Source organism: Morus notabilis, unplaced genomic scaffold, assembly GCF_000414095.1.
Source record: "Morus notabilis unplaced genomic scaffold, ASM41409v2 Scaffold1499, whole genome shotgun sequence".
Classification (NCBI taxonomy): Eukaryota; Viridiplantae; Streptophyta; class Magnoliopsida; order Rosales; family Moraceae; genus Morus; species Morus notabilis.
This window is the reverse complement of record NW_010360653.1, coordinates 162,677-177,032: the sequence shown is the minus strand read 5'-3', so window position 1 is coordinate 177,032 and position 14,356 is coordinate 162,677. Positions and strand designations below refer to the sequence as shown.

The 14,356-nt window shown below is 40.4% G+C and overlaps 2 protein-coding genes across 3 annotated transcripts in view; one reads left to right on the top strand and one right to left on the bottom strand.

Annotated features, from left to right (window-relative positions):
* Positions 1-14,356, top strand: part of LOC21411104 (rhodanese-like domain-containing protein 10) — a 17,423-nt gene that overhangs the window by 2,308 nt on the left and 759 nt on the right. Inside the window, exons 3-4 of one of the 2 annotated variants that reach the window (XM_024164835.1) lie at positions 9,949-10,033; positions 10,628-10,700. In XM_024164835.1, the coding sequence (XP_024020603.1) occupies positions 9,949-9,971 (23 nt within the window). In that variant the 3' untranslated portion in view covers positions 9,972-10,033; positions 10,628-10,700. Of the gene's footprint in view, positions 1-3,207; positions 3,245-9,948; positions 10,034-10,627; positions 10,701-14,356 lie in introns of those variants that run through there. The other variant, XM_024164836.1, reaches the window with a different exon arrangement.
* LOC21391619 overlaps positions 374-14,356 on the bottom strand; it is a 15,206-nt gene continuing 1,223 nt past the window's right edge. Inside the window, exons 5-11 of the mRNA XM_024164837.1 lie at positions 14,173-14,266; positions 11,530-11,604; positions 11,333-11,415; positions 2,071-2,214; positions 1,654-1,726; positions 1,226-1,571; positions 374-482 (exon numbers count right to left, since the gene is read on the bottom strand). Coding sequence (XP_024020605.1) covers positions 407-482; positions 1,226-1,571; positions 1,654-1,726; positions 2,071-2,214; positions 11,333-11,415; positions 11,530-11,604; positions 14,173-14,266 — 891 coding nt within the window. The 3' untranslated portion in view covers positions 374-406. The remainder of the gene's footprint in view (positions 483-1,225; positions 1,572-1,653; positions 1,727-2,070; positions 2,215-11,332; positions 11,416-11,529; positions 11,605-14,172; positions 14,267-14,356) is intronic.

The window sequence follows — 14,356 nt, the reverse complement described above, 5'->3', positions numbered from 1 at the left end:
ATATTAAATATAATAATAAATATATATTATATTATATTATAATATAATATAGTCGTAATTTTTAATTATCCAAAATAATTTAACCTCATAATTTATCAAACGCTATTACATTAATTTTAAAAATTAGAACCAACACATCTACTATAATTATAATTTACCAAACACTTAGTTACTTTTTGTAACAGCTACTTTTTTCTTTTAGTACAATTAAAAGTATTTTTTTTTAAAATCTACAGCACTACCAAACTAAGCCATTGTACTTTGTGATCTGCTTAATGTATCTCATCAGCTCAACTAAAATTTGCTTCACCGATGCCATTACTTGTAAGGAAAGCAATAGTTTACATACATCTGTATCTCAGGTTATTCAACATTTGCCATCTTTTTAAAATAAGCCGAGTAGCTTTTAGACTGTAAAAATCCTCCTCACCTTCTTCATTTTCCTACGACATATTGGGCAAGTGCCATCTGCCTCTGCTATCCTGTAGACAACAAATTAAAGTAATTGGTTATAAATAATATATCCTGGCAAAGAAAAAAACTTACTGGACACGTTGTCTTTTGGCTCTAAAAAATGACTAGCATACGACTCTGCACTGAGAAATTGAGTTGTCAATTGGAAATTTACACAATGTAAATACTCAGAAGTTTTTGCTTGTCTATTGAAATGATTCTAAGTTCTAACTCCTGCTAGTTGCAATCACTGTTATCATCACATTGTTGAATTGCTTTAAAGGAATCTATTACCAATTGAACCAAAGGAAATTACGTGGCAGAAATAGGAATGGTCAGTACCAAGGTCTTTCAACAAGATTGATGAAAGAGTAAATTTTGTAACACATGATGTGAAAAACACATTGAGGTGGACAATGTTGCAGAGGTAACCAGACATATGCCCCTAGTCAAGTTAGGATTCGTTTCTATCCTTGGTTCGGAACGGTTCAGATTTATGGCATTAAATTTAGAATATTCGTTCGTGAAAAGTTAAAGGTGCTAAATTTCTTCTTTGTAAATTTTTCTTCAATAACCCAGCATATTATGTTGCAGGCCTTGCCTAAATAAGACATATTATCTAACAAGCTTATCCAACTAGGAATAGCACAATCTTCAAGATTAACAGAGGCCTGATCAACTCTCATGCTAGTTTGTGGATTAAATTGTGTTTAAGTACTGAAGTGTACTGCGTACTTTTGAAATCTGAAAATTTAAAGTTGGAAAGTGGTACCTGGTTCCACATGCAAAACAAGCCACACAGTGTCCACATGGAAGGAAAAAGCAGTCCCTGGGAGCATCAAAGCATATCGCACAAAGGCGTCGAGTGTTATTACTGTTTTCTCCCTCTCCCAAAGACTTCCCCTCAAGAGAACCCACAGCCAGGAAGTTTTCAAGATCCTCCTCATCATTGGAAGCGGAATCATAAGACGACCCCCAACTTGAAAGATCATCTTTGTTAGAAAGCAATGGTGCTCTCTCAGATCTTCTCTGTTCATGATGACCTCCTGTTTCATTGCGGGCACATTGGAACTTGTTCAAGAAGTTAAAGGCGAATAGCATGAGCAGACTCAAACCACCTACAAGAAAGAAAAGTACAGAATAAGGTTTTTATATAAAGGTCACGTTAAGATTTTTTTTTTTTTTTTTTAATGAACATACCTATACCAATAATATATGTGACCAATCTTGGTCCATAGGAGAGTTTGACATACAACCCATAGCCAGTAGCAGCCTGAAGAAATCAAAAGCCCAAAAATATTGACTGCCGCTGGAAGGCAAGAACTAAAAAGTTATATTACTCCATGTCTATTAAAAAAAAAAATCGAAGCCTAAGGCATATGAACATGCTAGATACAAGTTTTCCGGCATGACACTAATTAGACTATTTAGACCACAAAACGCTGCCCTCTACTTTGAGAGACGTAACTGACGAACCAGATGTCAAAAATTAGATAACTGGCATTTAATTTCATCCGTTTTTTTTTTTTTGGGGTTCTCTCTTTACTCAATGTAGAGCATGTTATCAAACAACATAGCTGGCAACTGTGAATAGCTGGCAAGAAAGTATTTTGTTACCTCATCACCAAAAGAGGTTAAGACAGCTGCATTTCCCTCGGGGAACAAAATTTCTATGCCACAAGCTCCTTGAGTGAGATTGCATCTGTAATAAGCTTCACTTGTATTGTAGAGGGAAGCCCTTATCCTCAGGTGTAATTGCACCTATTAAATTTAGATATAGATAGCATAAATGATCAAGTGGAAGAAGCATTGGGCAAGAAGATAAAATGGCGAATGACACATGAAAAATGGATTTTACGAAATCTGATAAAAAACTGAGATTGGTAATGACATTATTAATTGTATGTGCTTTATCAATCATATACCATCTCAACGGATGATAATTTTTCCACCTCTATGCAAATTTCAGTTTCAATCCAGTTGCATCTCTCTCTCTCCCTCTCTTCGTTCTCTCACTCTCTCGGTTGTCTCTCCCGTTTTGCTTCAAAATCAACCGGATCTCGAACCAAAAAGGAATTTCAAAGAGTTTTCAACGTTAAGAGAAGGATTCAAGGTAAGATTTCTGAAAAATCTCTCTTGAAATCCTAAATTCTCGGATTAACAACTTATTTTTGTTTCGAAATGAATTTTGATGGATTTTGAGTAAAACTATGGTGAAAATTGGGGATCTTGGGTTCTTTGGACTTATTTTAGTACCTAAAACCTGGATTCAGGTGTTGTCCCTTGAGATATTGTGATTTGGAACTGAATTTGCAGGTTTTCGAACTGATTTCCGCGAGTTTTCTCGCACTGGTGTTCTTCACAGATCGACCCGTGCGGTCGACTGGACCGGTCGACCAGAATACATTAGGCTACCGGTCGACTGATGCGGTCGACCGGTTACACACCACCGGTCGACCGGTGGTGTTGCACTGCTCTGTCACCGGTCGACCGGTGTACACGGGGTTTGACCCTGTTTGCCATGAAATTGCTGTTTTGACATCTGTTTTCGAGGATAACCCAAATTAGCTTCATTTGGGGACCTAGAGTCAATGGATTAGCATCTTTAATCCATGTTTTGGAATTAAAACCCTTGGAATGATTATTTGAAACATGAAATTGATTATGACACACTAATAGGAAATCAAAGGATATGATTGAGTCTGAATTACTTTAGGAATAAGATTTGAATCCTCAAGTATTGTCTTGTAACAGTGATAGCCGAGGACTCGGATTGAGTGGCTTGAGGAAGCGGAAGCTGGGATAGTGCGCCGCTAGCCACATGTTTGATAATTTTGAGGTAGGATTTTTATCCCCTTTTCCTTGTGAGCTTGATTTTTAAAAAGAATTTTGGCCTTGCAAATGTTTTAAAGAAAGGGGCTTGTTTGCGAAAGAAAAATATTTTAAAAAACCGTGGCTTGTTGTAGTTCACGGAACCCATGGCTTGTTATAGTTCATGGGGACCCACGGCTTGTTGTAGTTCGTGAGATTATAATAACGATTTCATAATGTTTAATGAATGATTTCTTAATGAAAGAGATCTTGCGAACCGGTAAACCCGCTGATGGCCTAGATAGGATGTGGAGAGTGCATCCTCGGGGGCAGAACCCGAAACCCGGCCCGGGAAGGCTTGTGCACTTGGTTGTGTAAGTAATTTGTACAAATTACTTGCTGATGCCTGTAATACGGTAATTTTCAGTTACATTTCCTTTGAGAAAAATGATATGAGGTTCCGGCTGTTGTGTTGGAACTGAATGTCTATATTTATTCATTTACTGATTCATTTATTTACTTGTTTATTTATTTACCAAGTTATTTCAAAATATATCCTACTGGGCCTTTCACCCACGTTTTATTGTTTTAAAAATGTTAACCCCTCCCAGGAGACTCTAGGAGCAGTGTGGAGTAGCTGAGTGCTACCACCTGATTTTGGAGATGATTGTGTCATCCTCTTGTGAGTACAAATGTAAGAATTTTGTAAATTCTGTAAACTCCTGTAATTGGATTTCTAGACTGTGAATGATATCTGTAACTGTAATGATTTATATACATGTCATGTATGTACGGTAACGAGATCCTGTAATTCATTTAATTCAGTGTGTGGGGCTCGTTGGGTATTTCCTTTATTATCGTGCGTTTAACCCTAATCGAGCCTCCATGTCACCACCCCTGCCCCGGGGCGTGACAGAGTGGTATCAGAGCCCTAAGTTGAAAATCCACAGGATTGTACATACATGTGTGACATCAGAAATCCACTGAACAGTCTAGTTTCTTTTCAGATAAAGGAGATGCCGCCGCGACGTAGGTCGGTTAACAACCCAGCTCCACAGAACCAGGAGTTCATGGATGCCATGTATGCAACTTTTCAAGGCATGACCACTCGAGCTCAGAATGAGCGACCAGCCGAGGACAGGAAGCAGAGTTACTTCCGGGAATTCAGGCGTGCACCTATCCCCACGTTCAATAGTGAGGGAGGACCTTAAGAAGCGGAGTTCTAGTTAGACTTCATAGTTAAACACTTAGATACTATGGGAGTGCCGGAAGAATACCGGATAGAATTCGCTGTATACAAAATGGAAGGCCAAGCAAGCAACTGGTGGAAGCAAGTGAGAAGAAGGCTTAATGTTGCGGAAATGACTTGGGAGCAGTTTGAAACTCTCTTCAATAAACAATATTTCCCTTAGAGCTACAGGGATTAGAAGGCATTGGAGTTTATGACCTTGCAACATGGTGATATGTCGATAAGGGAATATGAGGCTAAGTTTAATGACTTGTCTCGCTTTGCGCCATCTCTGGTGGAATCTGAGCATTTGAAATGCCTGAAGTTTGAAAAATGTCTGAAACCTAATGTAAGGAGACCCTTAGTGCCTCTAAGGATCTGAAATTTTCGATGCCTGGTGGATACTACTACAAGCGTGGAACAAGATAACTTGGCCTATCAGCAAAGCAAGGAAGCAGTTGGTCGAGTTTCTGCTTCGGGTGGACCCTCTACTTCGGGTGGGCCACAACGGAGCGGTAGAAGAAACCGTAATCAAGGGCAGGTCAGTGGAGACATGATCAGTGGTGGTAGTAGTTCATCTGAGAGTGACAGAAATTCTCCTTACCGACCAAAGTGCCATCACTGTGGGCAGATTAGTCATATTAGGAGGAACTGTCCTAATCAGAATCAGCTGCAGACTCAACAGCCCCAGGGTGATGTTTCTTATGGTCAAGAGAGGCCACCGCAGTTCATGCCACCTTACCAGCCGTAGCTGCAAATGCCAACATTTTACCCTCATGTGCCAGCCTACCGACCGCCTCAGTACCCACAGTTTCGGCCTTAGGCATCGGGACCAATACAGATACCTCCGCCGCAACAGTATAGGCCACCGACCCAAAGGCCTAATGTTGGTGATAAAGGGAAGGAGAAAGTGCATGGACAAGCTTATACCCTGACAGGAGGCAGTTCTGGAGGCCAGGCCAGTAACACAGTGGTTGAAGGTATGATTCTAATATCTCATTCTCTAGCACATGTACTATTTGATACTGGTGCTACTCATTCTTTTATTTCAAGTTCTTTTGTTCAAACTTTAAAATTGAAAGCCGAGAACTTGGAAGTCCCAATGATGTTGAACTCCCCACTGGGATATGTAGAGGTAGCTAGTGTGTGCTGATCGTGTGAAATCACGATTGTAGGTGAGCGATTGAGAGCTGACCTGGTAATCCTTCCGATGAGTCTGTTTGACGTGGTACTCAGAATGGATTGGTTAGCGAGATATGGTGCGATTGTTGATTGCTACCGTAGGAGATTGACTTTGATGACTGATTCCGGAGTAACGATCATTTATCAGGCATATATGAATCCAGTCCTAGAGGAACGACTGTTGAAATACAGCGTCGGAGGACGGAGAAACCTAGCCTGCTTTTCTTTCCTTCTTGCTCTAGAAGGTGAAACCGAGGTGATTGAAGACAATGCGGGAATACCTGCAGTGGATGAGTTTGCGGATGTATTCCCTGAAGAGCTACCTGGTTTACCGCCAGACCGAGAAATTGAATTCTGCATCGATTTGGTTCCGAGAACGGCACCTATTTCTATTCCTCCCTACTGGATGGCACCTGCTGAAATGAGAGAACTAAGAAAACAGCTCAAGGAGCTAGCGGAAAAAGGGTACATCAGGAATAGTACTTCTCCTTGGGGTGCACCGGTGTTGTTTGTGAAGAAGCACGACGGATCCCTCCGGTTGTGCATTGACTATCGTCAATTGAATATGGTAACTGTGAAGAATAAATACCCAATACTGAGGATCGATGAGTTATTCGACCAGTTGAGTGGATCACAGTATTACTCTAAGATTGACTTGAGGTCTGAGTACCATCAACTGAAGATTAAGGAGGAAGACATTCCGAAAACAGCTTTTAGAACTCGGTATGGACATTTTGAGTTTCTGGTAATGCCATTTGGGTTGACGAATGCCCCGGCTGCATTCATGGATTTAATGAACCGTGTTTTCCGGCCGTACTTGGATCGGTTCGTGATCATTTTCATTGATGACATCCTAGTGTATTCGAAGACTTGGGAAGAACATGAACAGCATTTGAGGATTGTTCTTCAGACTCTTCATGAACACCAGCTGTATGCGAAGAAGGAGAAGTGTGACTTTGGCTGACAGAAGTGAAGTTTCTTGGTCATGTGATATCAGGACAAGGAATTTCTGTAGACCCTTCCAAGATTGAGACTGTGCTACAGTGGGAGAGGCCGAAGAATGTGGCAGAGATCCGAATCTTTCTTGGACTCGGGGGTATTATCGACGCTTTGTAAAGGACTTCTCGAGTATCGCTGCACCAATGACTCGGTTGACCAAGAAAGAAGTCAGATTCGAATGGGACGCTGAGTGCGAACATGTTTTTCAGGAATTGAAGGCAAGGCTGACAAGTACACCAGTCCTGACTATTCCTAATACCAAGGAGCCATATGAGGTGTACTCTAACGCCTCGGGGGTTGGACTTGGTTGTGTCTTGTTGCAAGGTGGACGCGTTGTAGCTTACACATCTCGCCAACTGAGACCGCATGAGCGGAGCTACCCCACGCATGACTTGGAGTTAGCAGCGGTGATATTTGCTCTGAAGATATGGAGATGTTATCTTTATGGAGTAAGGTTTCAGGTCTTTTCTGATCATAAGAGTCTGAAGTACTTGTTTACTCAGAAAGATCTGAACCTCAGACATAGGAGGTGGGTAGAGTACATGGAAGATTACGACTTCACGCTACAGTATCATCCGGGAAAAACTAATGTGGTAGCTGGTGCCCTTAGCAGGAAGACCTTGGGGACTTAAGCGTCATTAGCTCTGAAAGACTGGAAGAGGACTGAGGTTGTGAGCGATTATGACCTCTAGTATCACGAGGATTATCACCAGGCAATGGTGTATAATCTGATCTCCGCACCGGCCCTTGTGCAATAAGTCAAGCAAAATCAGTGGCAAGATTCTCATCTCCAAGGAATCTGGGTTCGAATCCAAAATGGAGAGCAGCTTGGATTGGAGAATCCGAGAGGATGGGACGCTGTACTTTCGCGACCGCCTAGCAGTTCCTAAAATGGATGAGATTAAGAAGGTAATTCTGCATGAGGCTTACAAATCTAGGTATGCTATTCATCCGGGATGTACCAAGATGTACCAGGACTTGAAAAGGCAATACTGGTGGAGAGGCATGAAGAATGACGTTTGTGAGTATGTCTTAGAATGTGTAACTTGCCTCAGGATTAAAGCTGAACATCAGAAGACAGCTGGAGAGTTGCAGTCTCTACCTGTTCCGGGATAGAAATGGAAGCACATCACGATAGATTTTTTTATGGGACTACTGAGAACTGAGCACAGGCACGATGCCATCTGGGTGGTGGTGGACAGGTTGACTAAATATGCGCATTTCATACCGTTCTGTGCGATGTATTCTCAGAAGATTCTGGCTAAATTGTACCTGGAGCATATCGTGAGACTTCACGGAGTACCGCTGTCGATCACGTCCGATCGTGACACGCGTTTTAATGCAAGGTATTGGAAGAGTTTTCAGGAAGCCATGGGAACAGAATTGAACTTTAGCACAGCATTTCATTCTCCGACTGATGGACAATCTAAAAGAGTTATTCAGATTCTGGAGAATATGCTTCGTGCTTGTATTCTGGATTTTGACGGGAACTAGAAGAAATACCTGCACCTTGCTGAGTTCGCCTACAACAACAGCTATCAGGCCAGTATCGGTATGGCACCGTTCGAGGCTTTGTATGGTCGTCCGTGTAGATCACCTGTCTGTTGGTTGGAACTTGAGAATCAACTCACTACTGGACCAGAGGTTGTCCAAGAGAACAATGAGAAGATAGTTGTGATTCGGGAACGACTGCTAACAGCTCAAAGTCGTCAAAAGAGTTATGCTGAAAGAAGGCGTAGGCCTTTGGAATTCCAGAAAGGCAACTTCGTTCTCCTGAAGGTTTCCCCACGCAAGTGAGTTGTTCGATTTGGTGTGAAAGGGAAGCTTGCGCCAAAGTATATTGGACCATTCCCAATCGTGCAACGAGTCGATGTCGTGGCGTATCGTCTTGCCCTGCCGCTTGAGTTATCTCGCGTACATGACGTGTTCCATGTCTCCATGCTTCGAAAATATCAACCTGATCCGGAAGCTATAGTGCAATGGTATGACATTCCAATACAGTATGACGCGACATATGAGCAGGCACCGGTTTAGATTATTGACTGGAAGATGAAGAGTCTGCGTCATCGTGAGATTCCGTTAGTGAAAGTGTTGTGGCAGCACCATGGAGTTGAGTAAGCGACATGAGAGCTTGAGACGATGATGCAAGAACGGTACCCGATCTGTTCCTACTGTGAGGTGAGTTCTAATTTCGAGGACGAAATTCTTTAAGAGGGGTAGAGTTGTAACACCCCGAAGAATTAAATGGGATTAATTGAGGTAATTAAGATTTATTAGTGTACCTAATCTGATTTAATTAATTAATTTTTGATTAATAAATGTTTCTGACGTGTAATTTAAATAATTACAAGGTATTTAAATATTTTCAGTAATTATATTTTTACCCAGAAGTGTGTATGGACACATTTTCTGGATAGTCATTTTAAAATATTTGGAGACCTATTTTTCTTTTCTATTTTTCTTTTTCTGTTCTTTTCTTTTTTTTTTCTCCTTCTGCCTTCCTCCCGTGCCCACAGACCACTCTCTGTCTTTCTCTTCGTTCTCTCACTCTCTCGGTTGTCTCTCCCGTTTTGTTTCAAAATCAACCGGATCTCGAACCAAAGAGGAATTTCAAAGAGTTTTCAACGTCAATAGAAAGATTCAAGGTAAGATTTCTGAAAAACCTCCCTTGAAATCCTAAATTCTCAGATTAAAAACTTATTTTTGGTTCGAAATGAATTTTTGATGGATTTTGAGTAAAACTATGGTGAAAATTAGGAATTTTGGGTTATTTGGACTTGTTTTAGCACCTAGAACCCGGATTCAGGTGTTGTCCCTTGAGATATTGTGATTTGGAACTGAATTTGCAGGTTTTCGAACTGATTTTCGCGAGTTTTCTCGCACTGGTGTTCTTCACAGGTCGACCTGTGCGGTCGACCGGAATACATTAGGCTACTGGTCGACCGATGCGGTTGACCGGATTACACACCACCGGTCGACCGGTGGTGTTGCACTGCTCTGTCATCGGTCGACCGGTGTACACGGAGTTTGACCCTGTTTGCCCTGAGATTGCTGTTTTGACCTCTATTTTCGAGGAGAAACTAAATTAGCTTCATTTTGGGACCTAGAGTCAATGGATTAGCATCTTTAATCCATGTTTTGGAATTAAAACCCTTGGAATGATTATTTGAAACATAAAATTGATTATGACACACTAATAGGAAATCAAATGATGTGATTGAGTTTGAATTACTTTAGGAATGAGATTTGAATCCTAAGGTATTGTCTTGTAACAGTGATAGTTGAGGACTCGGATTGAGTGGCTTGAGGAAGTGGAAGCTGGGATAGTGCGCCGCTAGCCACAGGTTTGATAATTTCGAGGTAGGATTTCTATCCCTTTTTTCTTGTGAGCCTGATTTTCAAAAAGAGTTTTGGCCTTGCAAATGTTTTAAAGAAAGGGACTTGTTTGCGAAAGAAAAATATTTAAAAAAATCGTGGCTTGTTGTAGTTCATGGAGACCCACGGCTTGTTGTAGTTCATGGAGACCCACGGCCTGTTATAGTTCATGGGATTATAATAACAATTTCATAATGTTTAATGAATGATTTCTTAATGAAAGAGATCTTACGAACCGGTAAGCCCGCTGATGGCCTAGATAGGATGTGGAGAGTGCATCCTCGGGGACAGAACCCGAAACCCGGCCCGGAAAGGCTTGTGCACTTGGTTGTGTAAGTAATTTGTACAAATTACTTGCTGATGCCTGTAATACTGTAATTTTCAGTTACATTTCCTTTGAGAAAAAAGATATAAGGTTCCGGCTGTTGTGTTAGAACTGAATGTCTATATTTATTCATTTACTGATTCATTTATTTACTTGTTTATTTATTTACCAAGTTGTTTCAAAATATATTCTACTGGGCCTTTCGCTCACGTGTTATAGTTTTAAAAATGTTAACCCCTCCTTGGAAACTCTAGGAGCAGTGCGGAGTAGCTGAGTGCTACCACCTGATTTTGGAGAAGATTGTGTCATCTTCCTGTGAGTACAAATGTAAGAATTTTATAAATTCTGTAAACTCCTGTACTTGGATTTTAGACTGTGAATGATGTCTGTAACTGTAGTGATTTATTTACATGTCACGTATGTACGGTAACGAGATCCTGTGGAAAGATCCTATAATTCATTTTAATTCAGTGTGTGGGACTCGTTGGGTATTTCTTTTATTATCGTGCGTTTAATCCTAATCAAGCCTCTATGTCACCACCCCTGCCCAGGGCGTGACACCTTTCCTTTTGTGACACTCATCACGATTATGTCTGTCGGCTGTTGTTAACCTCACATGATCGTAGAGGTCCTTTAATATCATAATCTGCATGATCGTGCAGAACTGATCACACTGAGCTAGCTAGATGAATTATATTTAGTCAACTCAAAATCCTTAGCAACTTAATAGGGGACTTACCAGAGGGCGGAGTCTCTTTAGATTTCCAAATGAAAGAGCCACAAAGTGTTTTTTTTAGACCAGAGATATAAGGTGCGTATACTTCTCATAATTGTTATTTTGGAGACATATTATTTAGGGGTTTATTTAATTAACAAATTGGACAAAACAAGAGTTCTATTTAAGGAAAAAAAAAGATGTATGAAACAAAGTAGGAAAGGCTACAATTTTAAAAAATCACCTCCACATCCTCTGAGTTCAGGTTACCCACGGCAACATAGTAACTAGAGGACGTTACTATATCCTGCCTAATCACACCACTTCCTACGAGAAAATGATAGCACATATCAGTAAAAGAAAAAAAAGAGAAAAAAAAAAAAAACAACAGCAACAATAAGATTTCATTTTGAATATACAATTTCAAAGTTTCAAACTCACTACAAATGACATTCCATGATAAAGTGGTATTAGGATATGATGAGTTGTCAAGCCATTGAGCCAGGCCATCACTCCCTGCAACATGCCATTTCAGAACAGATCATAACAAGCAGAAACAACTGCAATTATTTAATTGAATAAATAAATAAATAAAGCGGGTTAACAAGAAAAAAGTGGTGGGAAAAGGATCCAAAAAACAGTTCCATCATAAAAGCATCTCCAATGCTGTATTTGTCACTAAAAATGTAAAAATTGCATATTTGATGTGCTATTTTATTTTGTGTTCCAATGCATAATGCTAATTCAAATGTTATATTTACTTTTTTTTCATAATTATTAAGCTTTGATTTTTGAAACTTGTAAAAATAAACTTTTAATGTTATAATTAAAAAGAACAATGTTGTAATGTGTTAGGAACTTGATAGTTAGCAGTTATTTTTTAGTAGTCTTTTAATAGTATAAATAAGGGTCTAGTGGCTAATGAGGGAGGATGATCAGATTTGTAGAAAGTGTCTAGTGCTGTGCACTATCTTGGAGGTCGGGGGTCCTCGAAATTGCCAATTTATCCTGTAAATTTCCATTTTTAGTATTGTTAATGAAGCTCAGATTTTCGGGTTCCTAACAATAGTATCAGAGCATCTACGATCTATGGAACTCTTTGAGTTGAGAGAGAAACTTAGGGTTGTTCTAAGAGCTAATCTCAAGGTTTTTGGAGGTGAGCCCGTGAGTTCAGAACCTAAGGTTTCACTATTTGAGTTGAGAGAAAAACTTAGGGCTTTGCTGTTTGGAGGTGAGCCAGCGCGACAGGATGTGGAGCAACAACGTCAACAAACGTCGCCAGAGGGAATGCTACCAGAACCTGAATCGTAGGATGATGTGAAAGACTTGAGAGCAATTTTTCACGATCTAGTGCTAGATCGACCAGATCTGAGGCGAACGGCGGTGGATTTGCGACGAAATCTAAGAACACCGACGCAATTGGCGCTGATATTTCAAGATTGGCGCTGATATTTCAAGATCCAGTAAGATTGAGGCTAGATCTGGGAATTTTGGTAGGCTGGGCTCGACGATTTGGCTGCGGTTTGGACAGAGCCTCACGATTCCGGCGTGAGAGGGGTTGATTCCGGTGCTACGGTGGCAGATTCCGGCGGGATTGTAGTGGAGTCCCGCAATTCTGACTCGCTGATCCCGGTAAGATATGTGTTGTTTTCGAAAATTCTGGCCAAATTAGCGGGTCTCATGATTCTGACGCTGTTGAGGTTGTTTCCGGCAAGGTTGGGGCTGATTTCGACCCGGTTTGGACCGGGCCTCGCAATTTCGGCGTTAAAGGGGTTGGTTCCGGTGCTATGGAGTGGGACCCATGAATTCCAACACCCTTAAGGCTGGGTTTTGTTTAGCTCCGGCGAGATGATGGCCAGGACGTGGATTTATGATGCGAAATCCGGCGATTTTGGGCTGAATCCTGAAATTTTATTCGGAAGTGGGCTGGGTCTAGTGTTTTTGGTATGGGCAGAGTCAATTTTGGGGTTGGGCCTCGTAATTACAGCGTTAATTGGCCTAATTCTGGTGCAATGGTGGTTGGGTCTCAAAATTTCAACACATTTAGGACTGGGTATAGTAAGTCTATGGCTGGGTATGAAGATATTGGTGACAGAGAGGCTGAAAGGATGAAGACCTGGTTAGCTGAGAAAGAAACTTATTTGTTAATGATGGATTTGTCAAAAGCTTTTATGGTCATTGATAAGCTTGATCAGTGGGCTCCAACTGAATTGGTGGACTTTGTGATTACTTTTCAAGATACAAAGAAGATGGAGAAGAAAGTAATTGATTGGCTCTAATTTGAAGACGTGACTTACAAGGACAACATCAATTTGGGGACTCAAATCAAGGAACTAACAAAGCCTCTTGTTCTTAATCATTTAGATGTTATTTTTCAATTTTATTTCTTGATTTTTACCTTGAGGACAAGGTGATTCTTTAGGGCGGGGGTAATGTTAGGAACTTGATAGTTAGCAGTTATTTTTTAGTAGTCTTTTAATAGTATAAATAAGGGTCTAGTGGCTAATGAGGGGGGATGATCAGATTTGTAGAGAGTGTCTAGTGCATAGCACTATCTTGGAGGTCGGGGGTCTTCGAAACCGCTCATTTATCTTGTAATTTTCCATTTTTAATATTGTTAATGAAGTTCAGATTTTCGGGTTCCTAACATAATGATTAAACACAAAGAATTAATATATCAACCCATGGTAATTAAATGCCAAATTTTGTATTTGCTATACTTGTTGGCAAATTTGCTGCCGAGTATAGCATTAGCCAAAATTAGCATAAAAAACAGAAGCTAAAATTTTGCATTGGTAATTTTGGCATTCTACTGGAGATGCTCTAACCTTCTTCGCACACATGCTTCAGTTTTACCTTTATTGTCTCAGAAATAGCATTTCAACCTATAAACTGTCACTAATAGTGGAGGTCTCAAGGCCAAAAAAAATATCATGTAGCAATTATAAATTACAATAACCTCATGAGTCGTGAGTGATGATGTCAAGGGATACCGATCTTATTAACGTAAAAACAAGTATAAAATGGTAGACAGAATATATTAGTGAAAAATGAAGAGCCTGCAATGTCAACTTCTGGACATACCTTGGGCAATTATAAGGAAAAGAGAGGTATTAGGAGAATGCATGGCATATGATATGTTTATTTGAGACCCCGCATTAAGGTAGTACATCCAATCCTGAAGATAATTAGATACATTGCATCGACAAAATTTAGAAGCTCGACAACGAATTGTGGAGACTAGTTTGCTTAGAGTTACTTAAGAGGG